At 34.6% G+C, this 23522-nt stretch overlaps 2 protein-coding genes and 1 non-coding gene across 5 annotated transcripts; all 3 read right to left on the reverse strand.

Annotated features, from left to right (window-relative positions):
• Positions 1-1678: 1678 nt before the first annotated feature.
• Positions 1679-4012, reverse strand: LOC122298503 (protein DETOXIFICATION 48-like). The gene is made up of 2 exons (XM_043108276.1): positions 3617-4012; positions 1679-3417 (listed from the first exon to the last, which is right to left on the reverse strand). Exons 1-2 carry the CDS (start codon positions 3701-3703, stop codon positions 1876-1878), a joined length of 1629 nt encoding a protein of 542 aa, XP_042964210.1. The 5' UTR covers positions 3704-4012; the 3' UTR covers positions 1679-1875.
• Positions 4013-6502: 2490 nt separating this feature from the next.
• On the reverse strand, positions 6503-6604 carry LOC122299997. The gene has a single exon (XR_006239848.1). It is a non-coding gene; the product is annotated as a U6 spliceosomal RNA (small nuclear RNA).
• A 731-nt stretch (positions 6605-7335) lies between these two features.
• On the reverse strand, positions 7336-14363 carry LOC122299253 (sucrose transport protein SUC4-like). Of its 3 annotated transcripts, none has more exons than XM_043109369.1 (6): positions 13662-14362; positions 11965-12710; positions 10399-10462; positions 10274-10317; positions 8219-8378; positions 7336-8018 (listed from the first exon to the last, which is right to left on the reverse strand). In XM_043109369.1, the coding sequence occupies exons 1-5, from the start codon at positions 14143-14145 to the stop codon at positions 8220-8222; spliced, it is 1497 nt and encodes a 498-aa protein (XP_042965303.1). In that variant the 5' UTR covers positions 14146-14362; the 3' UTR covers positions 7336-8018; position 8219. The 3 variants fall into 3 exon arrangements, with proteins under 3 accessions (XP_042965303.1, XP_042965304.1, XP_042965305.1); XM_043109370.1 differs by having other exon boundaries at positions 7336-7549; positions 13662-14361; XM_043109371.1 differs by lacking the exons at positions 7336-8018; positions 8219-8378 and adding an exon at positions 8391-9112 and having other exon boundaries at positions 13662-14363.
• Positions 14364-23522: the final 9159 nt, after the last annotated feature.

Below are 23522 nucleotides of genomic sequence, written 5' to 3' on the forward strand. Positions count from 1 at the left end.
GCTTATCTGCAGTCTCTCCACCGACAATTTCACACAAAGGCCTTTGTGTACTTTCGTGTGCCAAAGTGGTTCATCTTTTATTTATCTTAACGTTTACATGATCTTAACTAAGAGTGCATATTGTGATCTTGGGTAGTGCACATTAATTACAGAATAATGGTGATTCAAGGATGCAAAATGTATTTCAGTATGTGTGTATATATATATACCGTTATATATTGGGCCATGATCTGAAGCTTACTGCTAAGATGACTCTCTTAAGTAGTATCACATAGTTTAGAACAAATATTGGGCGTTTGTCCAAAAATACAAAAAGATGAAGGTTGAAATCTTAGATTCGATCTCTTTACCACTTTTGTGTTTGTATTTTTTATTTATTTTTTCTTAATAAAGCACATGGCACCATATGATAGTGCGCGCCACATGAAGAAGGTCATCTGAGTGGTAAGCTTCAGATGGCCAAGTAATATTTATTCCCACTAATTGTACAAAGTCTAGGAATCATAATTCATGTAAGCAGTATGATGCACCCACTTATATAGAGATCAGAATTCTTTGCTGAAAATGCACGGTTATATTATGTAATGTGATAATAGTAGGATATACAAAGAAGTTGATACTATGTGTATAAACTGAGGAAACCATATTATTGAGGAAAGTTGAGGCGATATATATGTCTTAATTAAAGCAGAAGATGGTCATGCGTGTACCACTCAGTACTTCAGTAAATGAGATGGACCCCTCCATGTATTCTTGTTATCATCTATGGTGAACATGCATGCTGTATACGAATATATATGCATGCTTTTTTTCAATAGTATATATGTATGTATCAGATATTTATTTTCTGGTGTTATATTAATGTGGATTAATTTGTGAGGTGGTGCTGGTGGGGCGTGGGGGTGGGGATCGAACTGCTAATTAACACAGATCATCAGGGCTATATGTGTTGTATGTGTTTTTTGTTGAAGTAATGTTACGTACAATTATAGAGTGTGCAAATATCATGCAGTCATTTTGAAAATGAGTGAAATCTATTATTAAAATTAATTTTCCTTTCACGTAGGTTCTGTATTTATTCATCTTTTCAAAATGATTTCAAGACGCTTGCGTACTCACTACTGTAACTATCATTTTTCTTTTTGTCATCTGACACAGGTAATAATAGCATTATTTGTTTCTTCAGTTCAAAGCAGGTGCTCCTCCAAATCCCACTCATGAGCATCAATTCCTTCTTCACTATCTTTATAGTAGCTAGTACCTGTATCAATAATTATATATCCATCTTTACTGCTGAATTTCATTGCAGAAATAGCCCTACGTGTACATGCATGAAAAAATTCCAGATCGAGCCAACTCCATGAGAATCTAATTGTCTTTGCTCTTTTCTTTAACACAGTTATTAAAACTTGTATTATCTTGTACGACTATTTGATGCATAATGGCAACAAGAGGCTAGCTAGTTTAAAGATATATTTGTGGTTTTAGCTGAAAGTTTGCAGAGGATTATGCTGTTTTTCCCTTTTTAGCAGTCAAGATGCTTGCCTAATTTGGAAAGAAACGACAGGAAAGGCAGGCAGAGATTCTTTTTCCCACGCCTCAAAAACAACCGACAGCTTAGCCTGGCTTCTTCTCTCTCTCTCTCTCTCGACAATCACAATGACAGAATATGGAGAACTGATAAAAGTATTTTGAGTCTATTCTGCATTAATATTAATTTATTAAGAACCACAACAACTTTGGAAAAGAAAATCAAATTAAAGAAAGAGTTCCAATCTTAAGTACAAGAGGCATTGGAACTCTAATAATTAGTGTTTTTCATGTCAGCTCCTCAATAGGCGGTGTGGGGGTAAAAATGGGGAGACAAAAATCTCGTCAATGCAGTACTGCATGTGTAGTAGTAGTAGATATGATGAGAGGGTCTGTTTCAAGTGAGGTTGACTTCCCAAGCTCATCACCATTAACCCATAATATCTCTTCAAGATTAGCAGCTTCGATCTTTGATTTCTTAGGACTGTTAGATTCCGGTACTGTTGCTGATGATATTGGCAAAGAAGAAGCTGAAGACATGGCACAAGTTTGTGTGAGTTCTCTTGCTCTTTCTACCTGAACCACCCAATCTGTTTTGCGGAGGACATGCAGCATGAGCAGGGCGCAGGAGGCCTGCGCTGCAAGCAAACCAAACCAGAGACCCGGAAACCCCATTTTGGCTACAAATCCCAAGAAGATTGCCACAGGCATTCCTACTGCATAAAATGACCCCAGATTGATGTTCGCTCCAATGGTTGGCCTTGCGCTGCCTCTCAAAACTCCACAGCCAGTGGTTTGTGGGCAGTTACCAAGCTCGCATAGCCCCGCGAGTGGCAATGCGATAGAAGTGAGCTCTAGGATTTCAGCATCGCTTGTGAAGAACCGACCCCATTGATGCCTCATTAAGGTTGTGAACAACATGGCTGCAATGCCTAAACCGACTGCACAAACCAGAGAGACAATCATGGAAATTCGGGCTTTTGCTGGGCGTTTTGCACCTAGTTCGTTCCCAACTCTTGTAGAAACTCCAAGACTGAGAGATGAAGGAAAGACGTAGACAAGAGAAGTAGTTTGGATTAGGATTCCCATGGATGCAATGGTTGCTTTCGGATTGGCTAGAAGTCCACACAGCATTATCATGAACTCGTACCACCACCATTCAAGGCAAACGGAGATGCAAGTTGGAATCGCCAGCGCGAGCAAAGAGGACCAGCCCCGGAGGCAATCCATGCTTGGAGACACCCACGAGTCTCTATACACGCCGGAGAAATAAACGAACGAAGAAAGCAAGAGGAAGAGATTGAGATTAGTCCAGACCATTGCTATAGCAACCCCAGCAATACCCATCTTGAAATGGAAGACGAGAAGGAAATTTATTGGAACGTGAAGGAGAACAGAGATGGCTGAACAGTAAGTTAAAGGTAATGTGATGCTTTGGGTTCTCAGATAGATTCGAAGAGGGTGAAGAAGCGAAAGGAAAAAGAGGTCTGGAATGGAGAAGAGAATGAAAGTATGGGCAACGGATGATATTTCTTCGTCTTGGCCACACCACAAGAGGATTGTTTTCATGTTTAGCCACATGAAAGAGATGGGAACGGAGGTCGAGAGAAGGAGAAGGACTGTCCTTTGCACAGTTAATCCAAGAAGCTTCCATTGTTTGGCACCATAAGCTTGTCCACAGATGGGTTCCATTCCCATGGCCAAACCGGAGATCACAGAGTAGCCGGTGATGTTGGCGAAGCCGATAGAGAGAGATCCTCCGGCGAGCTCAAGCTCTCCAAGATACCCCAGAAAAAGCATGGAGATCATGGCTCTTGAATATAGAAGTAGACCGGTGATGGTTGTTGGGCCTGAGATCTTCCCTATGGCTTTGATTTCTGCCAAGGCCTGAATGCAAACAAAAGTGCTCGACAAAATGAGTGTTTTTTGACATACATATATCTTTTTCATAATTGTTCTTAAGTGTCTACTTATATATATGCATGTTTGTTTATATATCTATAAATATATATGTGTGTGTGTGTGTGTGTGTGCTCGTGAAAATTGTAGGCCGTGTGCATGGATATATCCTTTTTTTCGTTTTTACCTCAGAAGAAGTTGGCCACCTATGAAGTTCTTCATCATCAAGCTGAAGATCCGCGGATTTGTTGAGATTTATGGTATGGGTTTTCATGGGAGAAGATGGATTTGGGTTACAAATAGCAAGCCTTCTGGGAAAAGAAAGTTAGAAGCGATCAGATGTTAATGAGGTTGGAAAAATAACAAGGCTTTTGTGTTGCTTTGTTTGTGCTAGCGGGCAGTTATTTTGTTTTGTTGGAGAGAGGCTGGGGCGCTTTGAAGATGGGAACGGATTGAATGGAAGATAGGGTTTATATACATGTAGGGATTAGGCCCTAATGTTGGTTCAAGAGGAACGTGTCAATTTAGCAAAGAGAATGCTGATAAAGCAAGCTTCTGCATAAAGGGTAATTAAACAGAAGAGGGGGGGACTCTCTCTCTCTCTCTCTCTCTCTCTCTCTCTCTCTCTCTCTCATATTCAATCATATTGAAAGCAATTTAGGTTAAAGACAAAGTAATAACACTGGGAGCTCTGATCTTATTCTTAATTCTAGAATTATGAAAATAATACTTTATTTGTAGTGATATTAGTTTTCTATTTCTAAATCAGGTATTTTACTTAGATTTATTTAAATGATAATCAGGCCAGTCCTTTATAGCATTTCATTGAGATTGGTTTTGTACTTTTTATTTTTTATTTTTTATTTTTTTCTTCTTTATGAAACCTTTTAGTTTTAGGTCAAGTGGATAATCTTTTCAAACCCTATCTTTGGGTTCTGATCTCTTTGAAAAAATAAAGTTTATCATGGGACTTCAAGTGGAAGGGATCGAAGAGCACTTCGCTTTCTTCCCCTACTTGTGAATTGACAAGGGCAGGGCATCAATATAAGCATATATTTCCTTTGAAGACAATGGCTGGCTGCTAATATTTTGATCATGTTCTGAGCTAAGCATACATGAGCATGATCATCCCATGTGAGAAAATAAACCACTCCGATCGAGAATGACTCTTTTTCTGTCCGGGAACCATTTCAACACTCCCCAAAAACATAGCTCAAATTACGTACTTTGCTCAGTTTTAGGTGACAAGTTTTAGTGCAAGTTTCTGTTTCCTGGCCCCATCTGTTTAAGCTTCTTTTGTTTTACGTGTCTTGGACAAATGAGTGAAAAGCACCGTGGAGAAGGGTACTCGAGGATGTTATTAATGGAGGTGGCAAATATAATATTTGTTACCTGGAGATGTATCACCACTTTTCAAAGATAACAGAGATCTGCTAAGATCCTAACCACATAGAAAAATCATTCAAAAGAAAAAAAAAAAAAAAAAAAAACCAAAAACTTTTCAGTTTCTGCTTGCTCTTTTGATGTTCCTCATAAACACTTTTGATTCGCCCAGGTAATGGGGGAAAAGCTGGTTTTTGATTTAAACTCGAGCCAGCCGATTTAACCATGCCTTGGTTTGTGCTTAAGGTGGGCTTAAGCTGTCTGGTTTTTGAGAATGACTTTGAGCTTAAGCCGAGGAAAGGAAGTAAAACAGGTGGGGTTTGAGGAGGGTTGGAACCTAAAGTGCAGAATCTAGTTTTTAGATCTTTTCCTGCAACTTTTCATACATTTGTGTTATTGTTTATTTTAAAAAAAGAAGTTTATCTTCATGAATTGGGCCACTAGTGTGGTAATGCGAGATGACAGGAGATGGATGTAAGTAGAAGAAGAGGCAGATGGGAGAAAGGGAACACGACACACTCAGAGACAGACAATTTACGTAAGCCAATTACAACCATTTATTAATTTTTTATATTCCCTTTCTCACTCACAACAGAGCTGAGACTCTGTCTGTCTCTCTTTGGGAGAGAGCTTTGGCTGTGTCTGTCTGTGTGACAACAAAAAAGCCTGCCCACTCCCCCTGCCCTCTCTTCCTTTCCTTTCTCTCACTCTTGAGCAACTTCAAAGAGTCCGTACCTCCTTTTGTTTCATTTTATAAAGAATTTACTTCCTCCCCACCCGCGGGTTTCATACCCCTCCACAATGTCAGACTTTATGTGTCTCTAGATCATCAAGTTTCTGTAAATGAAAGCTATGTGTCAAGCAAGATAGCCCCAATATCCAAAGGACAATTAATTAAAAAGGGAAAAAAAAAAAAACTACCAACTATTGTCACGTTAAACTCGAGCAAGTAAGATTTTTAACCCCAACAAAGGAACGAGCATTTTCGGGGAGTAGCCCAATTCCCATTACTCAAGAGGAAAATTCCTAGCAGATTGAAAAGTGACTAAAACGCCAATTGATTTGGTGGGGGAAGGAAAATGAAAGATTTCAGTTTGGAGATGGGGGGAGGACCAAATTGGTAGATCCCACCAGAGAGTGTAGTAGCAACCCAGAAATTGACGAAGTTCTGTTCACGTGGGGATGCCATTCACTTGTACCAACGTCATTCAGGAAAAAATATACACATAATACTATTATTATTACACCAAGTTGTTAGTGGAGCTCAGAGATCATTTTGGCATCGGAACTGTCCGAAAAAACACAATACCAATGCAAGTTTGGGGAAAAGGATTTTGCAACAGTGACAGGAGCTGCTAGAATTTCCTGTAATATAAAGATTATACTTCCCCTTGAAACTCGAACAAATTCCACAGATTCCATCCCTCTCATCAAGACTCCTCTTCCCCCCCTCCCCTCCCTTTTCCCGATAAAGGTCGATGCTTAATCTTAAAGCCCTAAGATGCTCTCCATCCCACACACATTAAGATGCTAAGCCACATTACTAGAAGCCGCATATTGTGCTAAGTTTATGCTTCATCTTCGCACGGCAAGCATAACACAATAGTGAGTCCTCTGTACACATACATGATATCTTTGCATGCATAAAGGTTTCTACTTTCGAGCATCAAAGCATGCATATACACTGTTCTAGAATATTGTTGACATTTCGATTTGTGCGTGTCATCCTTGCACAGGGTCATGCTAATCTTCTCTGTATTGTTCCAATTTTATTGGATGTCCACAAAGGGACATATCATTGACATAAATGTTAGATCTACACATAAATCTTAAAAAAAAATAAAAAAATAAAATAAAAAACTTGCACACGTATATGGTTTGCCATGATATATTATGTTTATTTTACAATAAAAATTAATTTATAATCTAACGTATTATATTAAGTCATATCTATATTTTAGAAAAATTTTGTATAGACAAAACATTTTTCATTAAAAAGATATTAGAAACTAGAATTGTTATGTGAGTTATAAGGATTTCAATTAATGAAGATCATTTGTCATGTTTATGACAAAACATGACATCAACACCCGATACTCGAATGGTATAAAGATGCTACTAGGATCATGACAGATTAAAAGAATACCAACTTTTGGTTATCCTCTTTCTCCTTTTCTAGAGAAAAGAAAGAAGAACAATGATGGCCGATATGCTAATTTGGCATTAGAATTGCTTATAACACGTTTGCCATGTCTTGGTTCAAAATCTTTAGTCAGACATGAACTTTAAAAGGTACCCAAGAGAACAGCATTCTATATTTTTAAAGTCACATCTGAACAAGTGGAACTCAAGTGAGTCGTGTTTTCAAATGCGTCACAGGCATTCGTAGCAAGCATTAATGGGGGCATTCAAAGCACAAAACAAATTGATAACTGATAAAGGGCAATAAACTCAAGAATTTATTCCAAGGGTCAGATGCATCAAAAAAAAATAAAAAAGAACAATCTTGAAGGAAACCTGCCGTAGAAAAATCACACCAGCTTTCCACTGAAAAAAGAAACAAAAATCAGAGCATAAAAGCCTATATGTCCATACAGGTTTCAATCGGAGCATAATTCATATATTCATTGTTGGCCACCAAGCACACTTCACCATATCCATACAACAAATTCATGCACAGAATGCATGAGATTCCAAAAGAACGTCACTGAACCACAAAAGCATAATCACCCTTTCCCTGAAAGAAAGAAAAATCATTTTTCATGAGGAATAATTCCCAATTAAGGGGCAACTTATCTTGGTTGGTAATGAATTAGTGTACAGAGTAATTTTGGAATCCAGAGCTGTGGCCGAAATCGCCTACTTTTACATGGCAATTAGCCAGAAAGCAACATTTCTCCAAGGTGGGATTGATTTTTGTTCAAGAAATTCTCCACTGAATGTAGATAAATTTGTCTCGCACAGCATGCATTTGGGGAGAGCTTTCAAGCATGTATGAAAAACTACTGCTTCAAAAAATGACTTGTTTTCCATCGTTAATTATGTATGTAGAATGTCCACCGATGCCCATTGTAAATGGGGACCCATGCCGCCAGCCTAGACCTCACCATTATAAACAAAATTCATGATTCAGTCATGGGTTCTCATTAAGCTATAAACGACAAACGGTTCACAAGCCTCCAATCCTTTCCTAAAAACAAAGATCACTGAAACTCGAATTATAGTCAACTCTTAATTAACATGTCAACAAGCCATTCAGTTATTTGAATATCTTAAAAAAAGATTAAATCAATGGCTATTATTTGTATTTTTAATAGGAGGAGAAGTAACAATGGCTATTTACCAATTCTGGGTACCAGTTGGCTTGATAAATAAGTTGGGGAAAAAGGAGGGTACAACATGATACCTCATGTGAAGCCTCTGGGCTTCTGAGGACCAGATCGTGGAATAGCTAAGATGGCTATAAGTCCACTAGCAAATGCTGCAAGTCCTGCCACGGCGAAGGCCGGAGAATTCCCACCACCAAATAGCTGATCCCATGGTCCAGCTCCCAGGGATACCACCACCTGCTCTCACCACATAAAAGATTCAACAACTTAAATGACTAAAGGAAAAGGCTGCCAGAGGCATTTTGCCACATTTTTATTTCCCTCATAGACCAGGATATAGATTAAGAGTACGCAGCAGGGATAAACAACAGTTAAATAAGAGATCAAACCACATAACCAGATAGGGTGATTAGCCACATGAATTTTCTCATAATTATAGATGTTACTATCCCAGTGTCTCACCATGGGGCAATTTTGAAGGCAAAATTAGAGTGTCAAAATATGTGTGGACTCTGCCTTCAGACTTTAATGGAGAGCATTCCCCTGATAACTACGGAAGCTCTCAATATATGTGAGGTTCTTCATTGGATGTGAAACAGATCAGGCTTCAGAAAGGACAGCGTTGCCTTTGCAATAAAAGGGGTGTCTGATTAAATGAAAATAAACAAGAACCAATATCTGCAAGTTTTTATGACTTTTTTTTTTTAATTGGCACCGGGTGTCCATGAACAGCATCCCAACTAATCCCAGGGGTGCACAGGCCGTCGGCAAGGAGTTTTCCGCTAGTGTTTTATGAAATGATGCTTGTTCCGCATGGAAAGTACTATAAAAACTAGTCCAGGCCTGCTTCTCCCAAAAACTCCTCATAGTTAAACTACTCTGGCATTCACATATTCAACTTCATAGTAAATGAAAGCTGTTTTCTGGAGACAATATATTTGGTGACTGCAGCTAGTATTTTCAACTAGAAACTAAAAAAAAAAACAAATACCAGAGTTCTATTAGCATGCATATTATCATCTGAAACTCATTTGTACGTGCAGGAAAGCGAGACAATATGTTAGAAAATTGAACATTAAAAAATGGAACACACACATATATAAGAAGCCAAAAATGATATAAATATTTTAGGAAATGAATGTTCAGAGAAATTATTTCAAATAACACAGTTTTTTTTCATATGGGTCCCTTTTTTTATCTAAGGGCATGTGTGGGGCTTGCACAACTTAGGCCTGTGTCTATCATTAATCATATGTATAAAAGCAAAATGTGCGTGCATCATGTACGAGAAACCAAACTTCAAAACCTCCACACAGCCACTAAAATGCTCCACCAATCCTGGAACACATTCCATTATAAGATCCCAATAAAGCTACCTAAGCCACCAAAAAACTCACACTTTTCATAACCCTCTGCTCCAGATGCATGACCACCAGGCCACCACGAATGACTGCCGTAAGTTCTAAGTTATAAATATTAGCATCTACAGTCTCTGATGAATCCAGCCTGTCAGTTTTCTTTTCTTTCTTCTTTTTGCATGGTGAAGGGGGGTGATTCTAAGTAATATGCTTTTATAGGGGGAAATTAAAACCGAAACTTCAAAATGGTGGCTGCATTGACCTGGGTCATCATTTATGGAAGAAAGTGATAAATTGGTTTTATTTTCAAGGGAAAAGATGTAATTAACCCCAAATCTAAAATTCATCCGTTTCCAAGTTTTCTTTTTACCATAATGTATGAATTAAAGACCAGAACACTGAAAAGATGGACTGAAATTAGTGAGCTCAAAAAAATTGTATTAATAAATGGCCCAACCTAGAACTTGATTCATAAGTTAGTAAATAAACGGAAAAACAAGCCTCCACATTATCAAATTGCATCAGTTTTCTCATTTATACAACAAGTAATGATCTGAAAAATGAAAAAAACAATTTTGTGTTTTATACACGTGAGACAATAAGAGGAAAGGAACAACTTTCTTTTGTTATCTACGTAACTACAAACATAATTGAGTTGCCATCAGATCATGCTGCTTTGACAGGGCCACTATGATGTAGATACAAGTAGATTATTTATTTAACAAGTAGTACCAGATAAACACATAGAAAAAAGAGAAGTAACAGCATCCATACCTGAGGGATCACTAGTGCCAGATTCAGGACACCCATGGATAATCCTGCAAGAACCAACCATATAGATAAGCAGCCCAGCACCAAGCATTTCATGAAATTTTAGTATAACCTCAAGAAAAACTCACCTTGGCCTAGTCCCAAGGACTCAATGCGTGTGGATATCAATGCATATGGAACACTGTAAGTAATCTGCAATAAATATTCTAACAATCAATGCACAGACTGAGATCTTATCTAATTCATAATTCTTAAATTAACTATTTATGAGGCAGTTCTAACATATGACCATATGGGCAAAAGATAAAGAAACCAGCGTGTGCATGATGATCCCAATCAATCCCATCGTGTGTATAATGGTGTCTATGAAGAGAAAGAAATCAGTGTGCTTTTGAGGATGTGAAAAAACTGTGTCAAGAGTTGAAGTCATTCTTTCTTGACACCTTGTATCATTGGATAACGGCTTACCATGATGCTGCTCTTTCTATTTCTAATTTTCAGGATTTCTAGCACTTGTTCCTTTTGTTTGTTAAGAGGATTCATGTATACTTTGCGTGTATGGGTGTAACACTCTCTCTCTTATCAATAAAATCTCAACTTACCTATACAGAAAAAAAAAAAAAAAAAAAAAAAAAAAAAAAAAAGAAAACACACAATTTCACTCTTGAGGCTGTCCTGAAAATTTTTTGATTTTCCCACACTAGGATACACTGGAGATATCATATATAACCTAATGGTCATGTTTTAGCTGGAGAGCATAACGAACTGGTGATTAAGGCCTGCATGCATAGGAATGGCAAAGCCAAGATCTTTCCTTTTTCTCTTTGTTGGGGGGAGGGGGTTAATGCCCGCAATAAACACAAAGGCAACAAAACAGATTATTGAAGATTTATTTATTATTTTTTCAAACAAAACAAAACTTGCTGGACTTGATAAATTAAACCTAAAAAAACAATTATGTGCATAAAATAACATAGGTTTTGAAAGTTTCAAATATATGAACTTTTTACTAATATTTTTTTTTTATGAATAACTTTTTACTAATATGGAACCAAAAATTACTATACTGAACCACAACTTCGTGTTTGGTCAACAAAAGGCAAGGAAAATATACAAACATTCTAAAATCTTAAATCATGGTCAATAGTTCAAGATAGTAGCCTTCCATGGACTTAACCCAATGTACTTTTTTTTTATTTTTGGCTGTAACCACGTTATAAATTAACATTAAAATATACAAAACCATAAAGAAGCCTCAGTTTTTTTTTTTTTTTTTTTGTGGCTTTTGGGTTTTTAGAAAAGAGTAATGGTACATCAACAACTTTTTTACAATTATTTTACAACTCATTTTACAATCAATCAACCCAACCATGCCACTTCAATAAAAATAAATAATAGTTTTACAAAACTACCATCCATTTCATATAGAGTTGTAAAACAGTTGCAAAGGAGTTGTAAGTTGATCATTTTCCTTCGCATTTTTTTGGTTTTTTAACCTGGGTTTTTCCAGATTGTGTAGGGATCCAAAGGATTTAAAAACGCAAAAAACAAAAAAAAAAAAAATTAAAGGGAGCCAGTGAAAGTTTTCTTCTGTTTATATATATATATATATAAAAGAAGTCTCGAGTATGAATGGCTAGGAAATAAATAGGAAAAACTGTATTCCTTTTAGTGGAGAGAACTGCATGACATACCGCCAAGGGAACACCAAGAATTGCAAAAATCAGAAGTGCAGCAATTACAATGCCATTAGGAGGCAAAGCATGGCCTTCAGAGTGATGACTATTTGCCACAAAGGTAAGTATTAGTATTGCAAGAAAGCAGAGAGCCATGAGGATATTTGAAATCCCCCATACAAAACCAGCACCCCACTTCCTGGACAGCTTCTCCATGAGCACCGACGTTATTCCTAGAACAACTGAATTCAACATCAGACCAAGCGCACCCATTCTAACTCCAGTACTATAATTCTGCCCCTCATTAGGCTTGCCACCATAGATCTCTCGGCCCATCCAATCAGTATCAAAAAGAAGAAATGGAAACCACCCAATCCAGGTCAAAGCAGTAACAAGCAAAATTACCCATATAGGCCCCGAAAAATATCTAATAGTCCCGAACAGTTCCCAGAGAAAAGCTTCTTGAGTATGACTCGAAGTTCCTGGTGCATCTTCAAGAAATGGTGTGGATCTGTCACTTGGACCTAGAGGCACTTCCTGAGCAGCTGCTATGCTTATGTACGTGGTAATTGCAATGCAGGCAATGTCGATTAAAAAAGCAGACTTGAGATTTGCACAATTAACATCGCATGCAGAGGTGAAAGTAAATGTAAAAATTTTGTACCATCCACTGTATGCTCCAGTGGCAAAGCCAAGAACATTACCAACAGCCATAAACAGAGAGAAATATGCATTCGCCACTCGAGTCCTTCGATGATCCTTTCCTAGCATGACAGACATTTAGCACAAGACAAATGTCAATTTGTTGTTTCTTTGTAAAAGTTTTTTATCTTTTAATGCTCTTAATCTTTTTCATACATTTTGTATGTGTAACTGCTAAGTGGTGTTTCTGAAAGAATAAACCATATGGATGCACCATTAATAGTGGTATTCTACTGTCTGCCAGGTAGATTGTAAGAAAAATGTCTCACAAGAAACATGTGATCTGAATGTGCTGCAGAAATCAACCGTCAACCTGAGTATAACTGTAACCATCCACAACCATTACACTATGTGGTGTTCCAATACAATCAGATACAACTTTGACAGAAGAAATACAAATCAATTTTATTTACATGCTCAACATAAACAGGCGAAAAATTCTCCTTTCCTTTTCTTTTCTTTTATTTTCTTTTCTCTCTTTGATAAATGTTTACCATCTTCAGTCGACAACAAGCAATTGGAAACATTCTGAGAGTTTCTACCACCTTGCGGATATATTAAAGCAATCAAAGTCTAGTCCGAGAAGATTTTGGTACTTCGATTTCCGTAAAAGAGATCCATTAAGTGATAAATCCTAATCCATATCGTTCTAAGAGAGATATGTATGATGTATCAATAATTAATAAGCATCCAAATCCACCATATGATGCCTAACAAGTCCACTGTAAGCTTGTAACTATATGGAACCAACAAATTAAAGAGCAAAATTAGTATTTTTATATATCCATCGAGCAACTTATTTCTATTTTTTTAATAATTTCTTTTTGTTCGGCACACATCAGTTCCAAGGAGCACTGATAAAGTAGCATCCGACAAAGAACTCTGGAAAATCTTCGATCAAGCAGAGCTTTGAAGGGCGCAGTTATTGATTTGCCACTGAAGACTCAGTTGCATGTTTGCAACGATTAAATTAAATGGATAGATAATACGAAACAAAATCCATAGTGATTTACCGGTAAGATCGGCGAGCAGAGCTCTACAAGGACCCTGAGTCATATTATTGGCCACATCCAGAATCCAAAATCCGAATACGAAAACACCCACGGCTCTGGGCCTGACGTCGCCTCGGTCGCCGAGCAACCAGCCGATGTCTGCCGAGTGTCCGATTATGAGGACGGCGAAGGCGATCGATATTGCTCCGGCGAGGATGAAGGGTCTGCGGCGACCAAAGCGGCTGGTGCAGCGGTCACTCATGAGGCCGACCAGGGGCTGGACAAAGAGGCCAGAGAGCGGGCCGCAGAGCCATATTACGCTGGCCCAGGCGTGAGGGATCCCCAGCTCCTGCACGTAGGGAGTAAGCAAAGATAGCTGCAACGCCCAACCGAACTGAATCCCACACGCCACCGAAGCCACTCGCAGCAACCGCCTCAAGGGAATTTTAGCTCTGACCGGTACTGTAGCTCTTCCCCGATGGCGCTCCGCTTCAGGGTTCGGCATTTTCCTCTCCCTCTCTCTCACTTTCCACCTGTTCTCTTCAAGCTTTTTCGTTTAATTTTATTTTTTATTCACACTTTTCTTTACTCTTTTCTGTCTGTAACTGTTTCTGGTAGAAGAGCGGGAGGTTGCGTTGGCGGTTTTGGGTGTCGGATTACAGTTCGTCCCCCGAAAAAGTCGTCATCAACCTCTGATATTTTTTTATTTTTTGTCCAATGTGATTCCCCCAAAAAGTAATTTACCAAATCTATATTTTTGACGCGTTAAGTCACTTGGATGACGTGGAGAATAAAAAGTATATATACGTGTACGATTCTATTTAAATAAGAGACACTTGGCAGTTATCAAGCTCAGTTGAATTTTTTATAATTTTTTTATATTTTATATACATTTATTCTTATTAAATAATTATTTATTACATATTTTTTTTATCATCAAATCAATTAAGATTATTGAATAAGTTTTATAAGACACTTAAGATGATATATTGAGTTAAAAAATATTGTGAATCTTACGTGAAAAGTAATTTTAAGATGAGATGAGTTTGGTAATTTAAAAATTAGGTATTTGAATGTTAGACTTAACTTAAAATTAACTTAAACTGATCAATTCTAAATTTTAAACCAAGCCGGCTTGTTTGAATGCTAATATGGTTTTAGATAATTTATGAATAGTAAAAAAAAGAGTTTTATTACTCATCATTCTCACACATCACACACTATATTTACTTTTATTTATTTATTTTTCTTCTTAAATTAATTGAATTTTTTTACTCATCATTCATATACTATATATTTAGTAAGAGAAAAAATTAAAAAATTAAAATTATATGTGGTGTGTGATATGAGAATGATGAATATAATTTTTTATAAAAAAATAATGAATAATAATGAAAAAATAGTAAATTATTTATGAATAATAATGTATTGTTAGTAAATAGTATTGAAATAGTTCACTTACCAAACATAGTCTTATATAACACAATTTATAAAAGTAGTATCGTTTAATAAAAATTATTTTAATTTAAAACAGAAATAAAATTTGCAACTTCATAGTTCCAAAATGTACAAGCTCCGCACACTCTTTAAAAAAATATAAATAAATTTAGGATTTATATAAAAAAATTATTTTTTTATTATAAATTCTCACTTTATTTAAAAAAAAAATATGCGAGACTTACATTGTTAACATTACTCTATTTTTTTAGAAATTGTTTTCTTAAACACAAAAATATTTTTTAATTTTAAATTTTTAATATTTTCATTTAATTATTATAATTTTTATAAAATTTCAAATAAAATATTTCAGATATCTATAAACGGCTGAATTGTCTATTTCGTGCTCAAATTAGTAAACAAGTGTCATGCATATGCACATGAATGTTCCATGAAAATGGGCCAAGAAAAGAAGTGGAAGAAAGAACAACAGAATATATAGCCGATCCCAATGAATGCAGCGTACAAAGATGTCGCCATCTAGTCCATTCCCATGCCATAAAACCTGGGACTGGTGTCTCTTGTCCACTCTGAAAGATTAGAGAGCATGTTGACATCTTGTTCGAGGGAGGATGCATTGCCATCCATGCATGTAAGTTGTCGGCAGCTACTCATTAAATTATTTTTAAAAAATAATAATGATTTGTAAAAATCTCCAATAACAGACATATATAAATATTTTCACTATATTCTCGGAAGAGGTGTATGCCCGAGATTGGTCGGAATGTAGTCCTTTCAATAATTAAGTCGGTAAGCATGAAAAGGTTGTCTTTTAATGATTATTAACATATCTGTCTTGGTGGCCTCTCCCATTCAAGTTGAAATGGAACCATGTTTTGGAATCATTTATTTTTTGTTTTTGTAGTGGGTCATTAATTGATCGTTTCCACTTGCCTTATTGATTAATTGACTAGTCGACACATGAGGATAGATGATCTAAGATAATATCTATAAATCATATAATTCTATAGTTTTCATAGCACGTTGAACACGATACCTACATATAATAGAATTAAAAAAAAATAAGTAATAACGAGATAAAAAAAAATTTAAGAGATAAAATTAAAATTTTATATCTTTAATTATAATTAAATACAAACTTTAAATTTTATGATGGTTAGAAATCTATAAATAGCACTGAGGGATTAAAGAGTTCTTATCTATAATATTATTGTGTCTCTAATCATCGAGAGACACTTGAAAGAAAAGTTATTAGGATGATGGTCCTCTTATAATTAGGTTAGATTCTCTATCAAATAGATAAAGAAATGTACATATTTATTTATCATTGTTTTATTATCGTATATCATATAAAATAAAAAATTTGATTATTAATGTTGATATTAAAATATTTAATATTCATAGCACGTTGAACACGACATCTACATATAATAGAATTAAGGAAAATACTTGTATGCCATTTGAATTTACTCCCTTATTTTGATAGTTCATATATTTATTTTATTTTTTTTTTGGCTTAATAATTAAGGAAATAACTTTTAGTATACTGATATATTTTTTTATTTTTAAAAAATATTTAAATATATTAAAAAATATGAAAAATAAATGAATAAAAAGTCAAATTTGAACTAGGCGGTAGCCTAGCATCACTCTAGGATTAATAAGTGGGCTACATCTTTCTATTCTAATTCATTAATTTTGTATGAGGTTGTAACGAGTTAGCGTATTGTATCAAAATTGTTAGTTTTAAATGTCATGTGTTAGGTTCAAATTTAAATGGTATCAAGTCGAGTTTGGTTCGTGAATAAATCGATCTTAGCTAACTCAATTTATTTAATTAAGAGAAAAAAATTTCATAAAAATAAATCTACAAACTGACATAGTTAATATAATATGTTATATTGTAAAACTATTGCACGCTTATTTAATTAAACATGTTAAATATTTTAATTTTATGTTGAATTTGCAAACATATTGACGTTAAGGCCTCATTTAGATATTGAGCTAAATTGAGTTTTTTATAAATAATAATGAGTTGAGATGATAGAGTGAGTTTTGTGAGACTGATTTAAGATGCGTTTAGATGTATTTTGATATTAAGATAAGTTTAAATATATTAATTATAGAAAGTTAAAAAAAATTGTGAATCTCATATGTAAAGAAATTTTAAATTAAAATTTATTTAATAATTTAAGAATTTGATATTTATATATTAAAGTTAATTTAAAATTAAATTAAATTGACTTGATGTTAATTCAGTCCAAATTTTAAAGGGGACTAAAGGACTGAGGTTTTTAATAGGATTCTATTTTACATGTGGAAAGTTTGGTGTACTTAGCACCGCAGGCTTTCATTCAAATCAATAAAACAGGCCTAGGAAGTAGTTTGGGCTTTGCCAATACGCAAAAAACCATGTCTTTTTTTTTAAAGTGAATAGGAAGCTAGTCCAATCAACTTAGCCCAAGGGCTTGTTAACCATAATTGAATTGAGAAGTACTAGATCTAGATAAAGACCATGCAAAAACAAGCTTATATTAATGATCTTGCTTGATGTAATATGCTGATATATTTTATAATCTAATGTATAATATCGAGATATATTAATTTGTAAGATTATTCTCATAAAATTTCGAGATAAACCACATATTTCTCATTTGAATTTGGCTCCCAAAATTTTGCACTAATGACATTGATAGGCATTGCATTAGGGGCAAAACTACAGTGATGTAATTAGGGACGAAGCCATGATTATAAGTTTGGAAGTGCCAGAGACTTTTAGGTTTAGAATAAATAGTTGAATTGAAAATTTTTAGTTATACCTTTAACAAATTGATACAAACGAAGAGTAAAAAATAAGAAAAATAAATAAATTTTAAACTTGCATTCTTCCATAAAATATCGGTAATTTTACATCTAAACTTTTCATATATTACAATTAAGAAAAGAGGTTGAGCTGGAAATGATCTATATAGAAATTATAAAAAACAATAGGTAATATATGTAAAATATAAACTAAGTTTTTTTTTTTTTTTTTTTTAATTTTGTTGAATAATGTATGTAAGTAACGTCATATATTTAAAGTTTTTAAGTAGCACAATTATATATGCATGTCGTTTAGATACATATATAGCATGCTCGAAGTCACGAGGACGGACTGTCAAATACCGATCGATATGCATTATACCTATAGACATCAAAGGCCAAATCAAACTCTTTTAAGATATGAGTTAATGCGTAAATTTGCACAACGGATGAAAATAGAGAAAGAATTATCCCAGATCTACGATAATGATTTAGGCATTGATACGGTGTGTTTCATGTTCATTTATGAAATAAATAAATAATAAAATATAGAATGCACATTCATTTTCCACCATTTTTTGTTTACTGCAAGCTTAAACTTGTTTCAACTAATACATCCATTTCATGTTTGGACCATACTGTACTTGTCATCAAATATTCAATTCCCAATGCATGTTTAAAGCAATGTGATTACCAATGAAATACAAAATGGTTCCAATAGAAATACAATATTAAAAAAAAATGGCCATATGGTTCAAAGATTAAAACAGTTCAATTTGCACAACCTGATAATAATATTATAGAATTGACAGTATGGCTCCAATAGCTTTCTTCATCTGCCTTGGATTACACCTATCTCAGATTTTCCTTACAACGGTTAAGTTGTGCCATGTCATGCCGCATTAAAAAGAAGAGAGAATTAACAACCCACCAATTTAATTTAGAGGAAGAGAAGAGAGAATAAATCACATACAAGATATAAGAAAATTTACACTATGAATCCAAGTGTTCCGATATGTTGTTAGTTGTTGGCCCAAAATCCCTACATAAATAACAACAAACTTTATTAGCTTCTTTATTTAAAAATCGATAAAATACAAATAACTACAAAGCTACTATACTTCATTGAAGGACAATTGTTTTTAGCATGTCCTTCATTCCTGTAAATCCTATAATGTCTTCTTTCTTTTTTTTTTTTTTTTTTTTTTTTTTTTTTTTTTTTTTGGGTTCTTCTATCTTAAAGATTTTGAGCGCCCTTTCATGGGCACCTGTGGAGAATCTTGCAGCGTTTGTGAAAAATTCGATACAACTTGACTTTTTGATATTTGATCATCATTGGTGGGCACCGTTTGTGAACATTCTACATACTTTTCCATTGTAAGCAACTTTTTGTGAAACTTCTCCAATGCAAGTGTACAGTGATTGTATTTTTCTATTGACTGTGATGCAAGTTCGATAATGTCATAAAGTTGTATCACTTACTTGCTTTTTCTTATCGTAGGATCATCTTGTACTTGCCTCACTTGGCCATCAAAACATGGTATGACGGGAATAGGTTGATTCTTAGCGTTAATAGTCCATCTGTCTAGAATATAATGCTACGGCAATCTATTTAACTTTGCCTTCTTGCCAAAAACCACAAGATATGCCTACAAAAAAATCCACATAAACTCTCACATATAGCATGTACATGTATCATGTACTTCATCACTCTTTAATATCACATGGTAAACAAGTGCTTATTTACCATGAGTTGTCACTCCATATGTCTTGGCCTCACCAATCACATACAATTTTCTTGCTTGGTATCGTAAACTATTGAACATCTTATCTTGGAAGGTCATGAAAGACTTTCTTATATAAACCATTACTGCCTCCTCTTCAATTTTAAAAGGTGTCTTCATTATCGTCCGCGTAGATTTTGTCCTCACATCATTATCTTTCTCTTTAAAGTAACGTGCATCTATAGTTATTTTATACTGATGCACAAAGTCACTAACCGTAAGTGTTTGAACGAACATAATCTTTAAAAAATTTGTTCATACTTTTACTCCTCTAGGTTGTTGACATACCAGCACAAAATGTCGAACGCAAGTACACCGATAGCTACTTATCTCATCAGCTATAAAGATTTTGCAGTCAAATATTTTTTTCTAACTCATACTTCACCACAATCAAAACTCATTCTTGCTCTAACTCGTCAATAGTAATTGTCTCATGGATGTAATGACGAAATTTTTTTTAAAAGTCTAGAAATTTGTTGTATACATGGGCCAAGAGTTTGGAAAACTTTTGTAAGATGTGTCACAAGCACAATCTATGATTTGTATTCGAGAGTACATCTACAATTGCCTTTGCCATCGCATTGTCATCATCAGTAATTAATATTGAAGGAAAACGCCTAAGTATTGCCTCTTGCCATGTTTTCAATAACCATGTATATGATTCCGCTGTTTCATTAACTAACAAAGCACAATCAAATATTATGGTCTGATAATGATGATTAACTCCAAAAATTGACACAAATAACATCTTATAAATATTGGTTAGGTAAGTGGCATCAAATGTAACAACATCCACAAAATATTGATATGTAGTTCTTAATCGTGCATTAGCCTAAAAATAACTTTCTATACACCCATCATTGTCAACTTGCATGGAAAACACAAACACAGATTCTTTGAGTTATTGATCAAGGAAGTAGGAATATAACATTTGCGAATCCCTCTCTTCAAATACTTTTCTTATTTTACTTTCCATGTAATTTTCTACATCACTACCAATACAACCGATATTAAAGTCACCACCTGAATTTTTACTCAACACTAAAATTATATTTCTTGTTGGTACACCGGACTCATGCATAGTCATAATATATATATTTTTTTATAACTTTAGTAACTTCCCTATGTCTACGAAAAAAAATAGTACTTCTCAGTGTAAGTAGAATATGGTTATGTTTAATTACAAACTTTTTGACTATCCACTTTTCACCATCATTCTTTATTTCTATTATTGCTTTACATCCAATATTTGTCTCAATAAGTTCGGAGAGTTTTCAATCTGTCTTTCCGACTTACCTGCTGCATTCATTCCCTTGTGCAAATATAGTTTATTGCACAAAGAGTTTTATCATCTTTCGATAATCAAGTATGATTCATTCGGATTGCGAATCATTTTCGCCTTACATATGCCTTGTAATATGCTTAAGCATCTTCGACCTCCTCAAATATCATACCAATGAATGGCTCCAACGGACTACTACTCGAAACGGATATCACATTCAATCCATTTTCGACATTGACCCTATTTTTGACATTCACATCACACTAAATGTCTACACTTTTAGCCTCAAGTTCATCACTATCAAGATTATAAATTGGTTCCTTCCATACAAAACCACACGATTATAAATTGGAAAATTACCAAAAATCATAGACAAAATCAATGGCTTTAAATTTCTTATTTAAATTATGCACTCGACCCTATATAATTAGATACAATCCTATTTTATTCCAACAAATTTTGTTAGCTAGTTTTAGACTTTAGGTATGGCTTTAGGTGGATAAGTCCGCAATGGCTTTAGGTGATCAGTAATGCATGCACAAGATGAACTTAATAATTTTAGGAGTTTTTATGTAGTACCACTACTCCACTATTCATATATATGCGAAGGCTCCCATTTGCAGATAGTGACATGGTTTTTGTTCCCCCCTCAAAGGAAATAGACAATTGCTATTAATTGAATAAGAAAGAAGCGAAATATATATGGGATATATGGGACCATGCATGGGTCTCTCTCTAAGCACGGTCTATATCATGTGCTTATGCATGAGTCATTAGTCATGTATTCAAAACTTAAAGCAACTTGATTGCTAAAACAGTACATACTTTTAAACTATAAAAAATATTGTCTTCCATCTTGACTTTTACCATTTTCATGGGTCAACTTATGTATTATATTTTTAGTAACTTTGTAAGTGGTTAACTCATGACACCATTTAAAATATATCAATTAATGATTGTAATTGAGTATGATAAAGCTAGTAGTATATATTAATACTGCTTGAAAAATGATAAGCATACAACTGATCCTTTATAATTATTCTAAAAATGAGGTTACTAAAGTGGGACATTGGTTTCAGGGCATGTTCTGAAGATGCCTTTTAGTGGTGTAACATAAAACATGCAATCTTTCGCCATGGACATAAAACCTCTCTTTCAAACATTTTGACCAACACCTCTGGGCCATCTGAAGATGATTTAGAATAGCCACAAACAAGAAAGCTAGAAGATGATTTAGAATAGCCACAAACAAGAAAGCTAGAATTGCAGTGACATTAATTCACTGTTCCAGGGATTTTAGTTAAAGATCCACCCTCACAATTGTCCAATCACATTATAGGGAGAAGAATTATAAATCTTATAATTCTGTACTCCACGCACAAAGAAGCCAAAGTAAAAAATACTAAAGATAAAATGAGAAACACCTTAGAAACACCAAGGTCACTAGAGTCAACCATGAACAATAGTGGATTGGTGACGAATTGTGGTGGGCGACAGACTAGTGCCGATGGAATTGCGCTTGCGTAGTGGGTGACTCACTTGTGGGGTGAAATTGAGAGAAATCAGCCTAGGCAAAATTGGCCAAGGAGGACTATGGATACTCGGCGGGCTGGTGGTGGTGGATATAGGCGGTCTACTCCGCGTTGGTTCAAGAAGTCGTTTGGAAGCACACCTCATCCAAGAGAAATCAGTCTTTCTCAAGCAAAATCATTATTATCTCATGCACACGAGTGTAGCGTAAGTTTAGTGTGATTGTTGAGGTGGGAGCTTCTAAATGAAGGGTTGTTATAAATGAAAAATTAGACTATAGCAGCGAAACTATAAAAATAGTTTTAATTTATAAAAGATATGAAATTTGCAATTTTGCTAGAGTGCGCAAGCCCAGCTCACTCTTTGAAAAATATGAATAAATCTAAGATCCAAGTGAAAAAATTATTTTTTTAACGATAGACCCTCATTTTTTTTAATAAAAAAAAAATATATGAGATTTACATTCTTAACATTACTCTATTTTTGTTGGGATATTTTTAGATTTTTTTTTTCTCAAACATAAAAACGCTTTTCAATTTCAAATTTTCAACATTTTTATTTAATCATTACAACTTTCATAAACTCTCAAACAAAACATAAAAAATAATACAATTTTTTAAAATTTCAAAACAAAATTTATATTCAAATTATTTTTTAATTTTATAATATTTTTATTTAAATTTTTTTCTCTCAATTTTTTACTATTTAATAAAATATTTTAATTCAGATTATCTCATACTGATATATCAAAATATTCTAAAATATCTATAAACGGCTGAATCGTCTGATACGTGCTCAAATTAGTAAACAAGTGTCATACATATGCACATTAATGTTCCATGAAAATGGGCCAAGAAGTAGAAGAAAGAACAACAGAGTACATAGCCGATCCCAATGAATGCAGCGTACAAAGATGCATGTCACCATCTAGTCCATTTGCATGTCACAAAACCTGGGACTGGTGTCTCTTGTCCACTCTGAAAGATTAGAGAGCATGCTGACATATTGTTCGAGGGAGGATGCATC

The sequence above is a fragment of the Carya illinoinensis genome, chromosome 16 (assembly GCF_018687715.1).
Source record: "Carya illinoinensis cultivar Pawnee chromosome 16, C.illinoinensisPawnee_v1, whole genome shotgun sequence".
In the NCBI taxonomy this organism is placed as follows: Eukaryota; Viridiplantae; Streptophyta; class Magnoliopsida; order Fagales; family Juglandaceae; genus Carya; species Carya illinoinensis.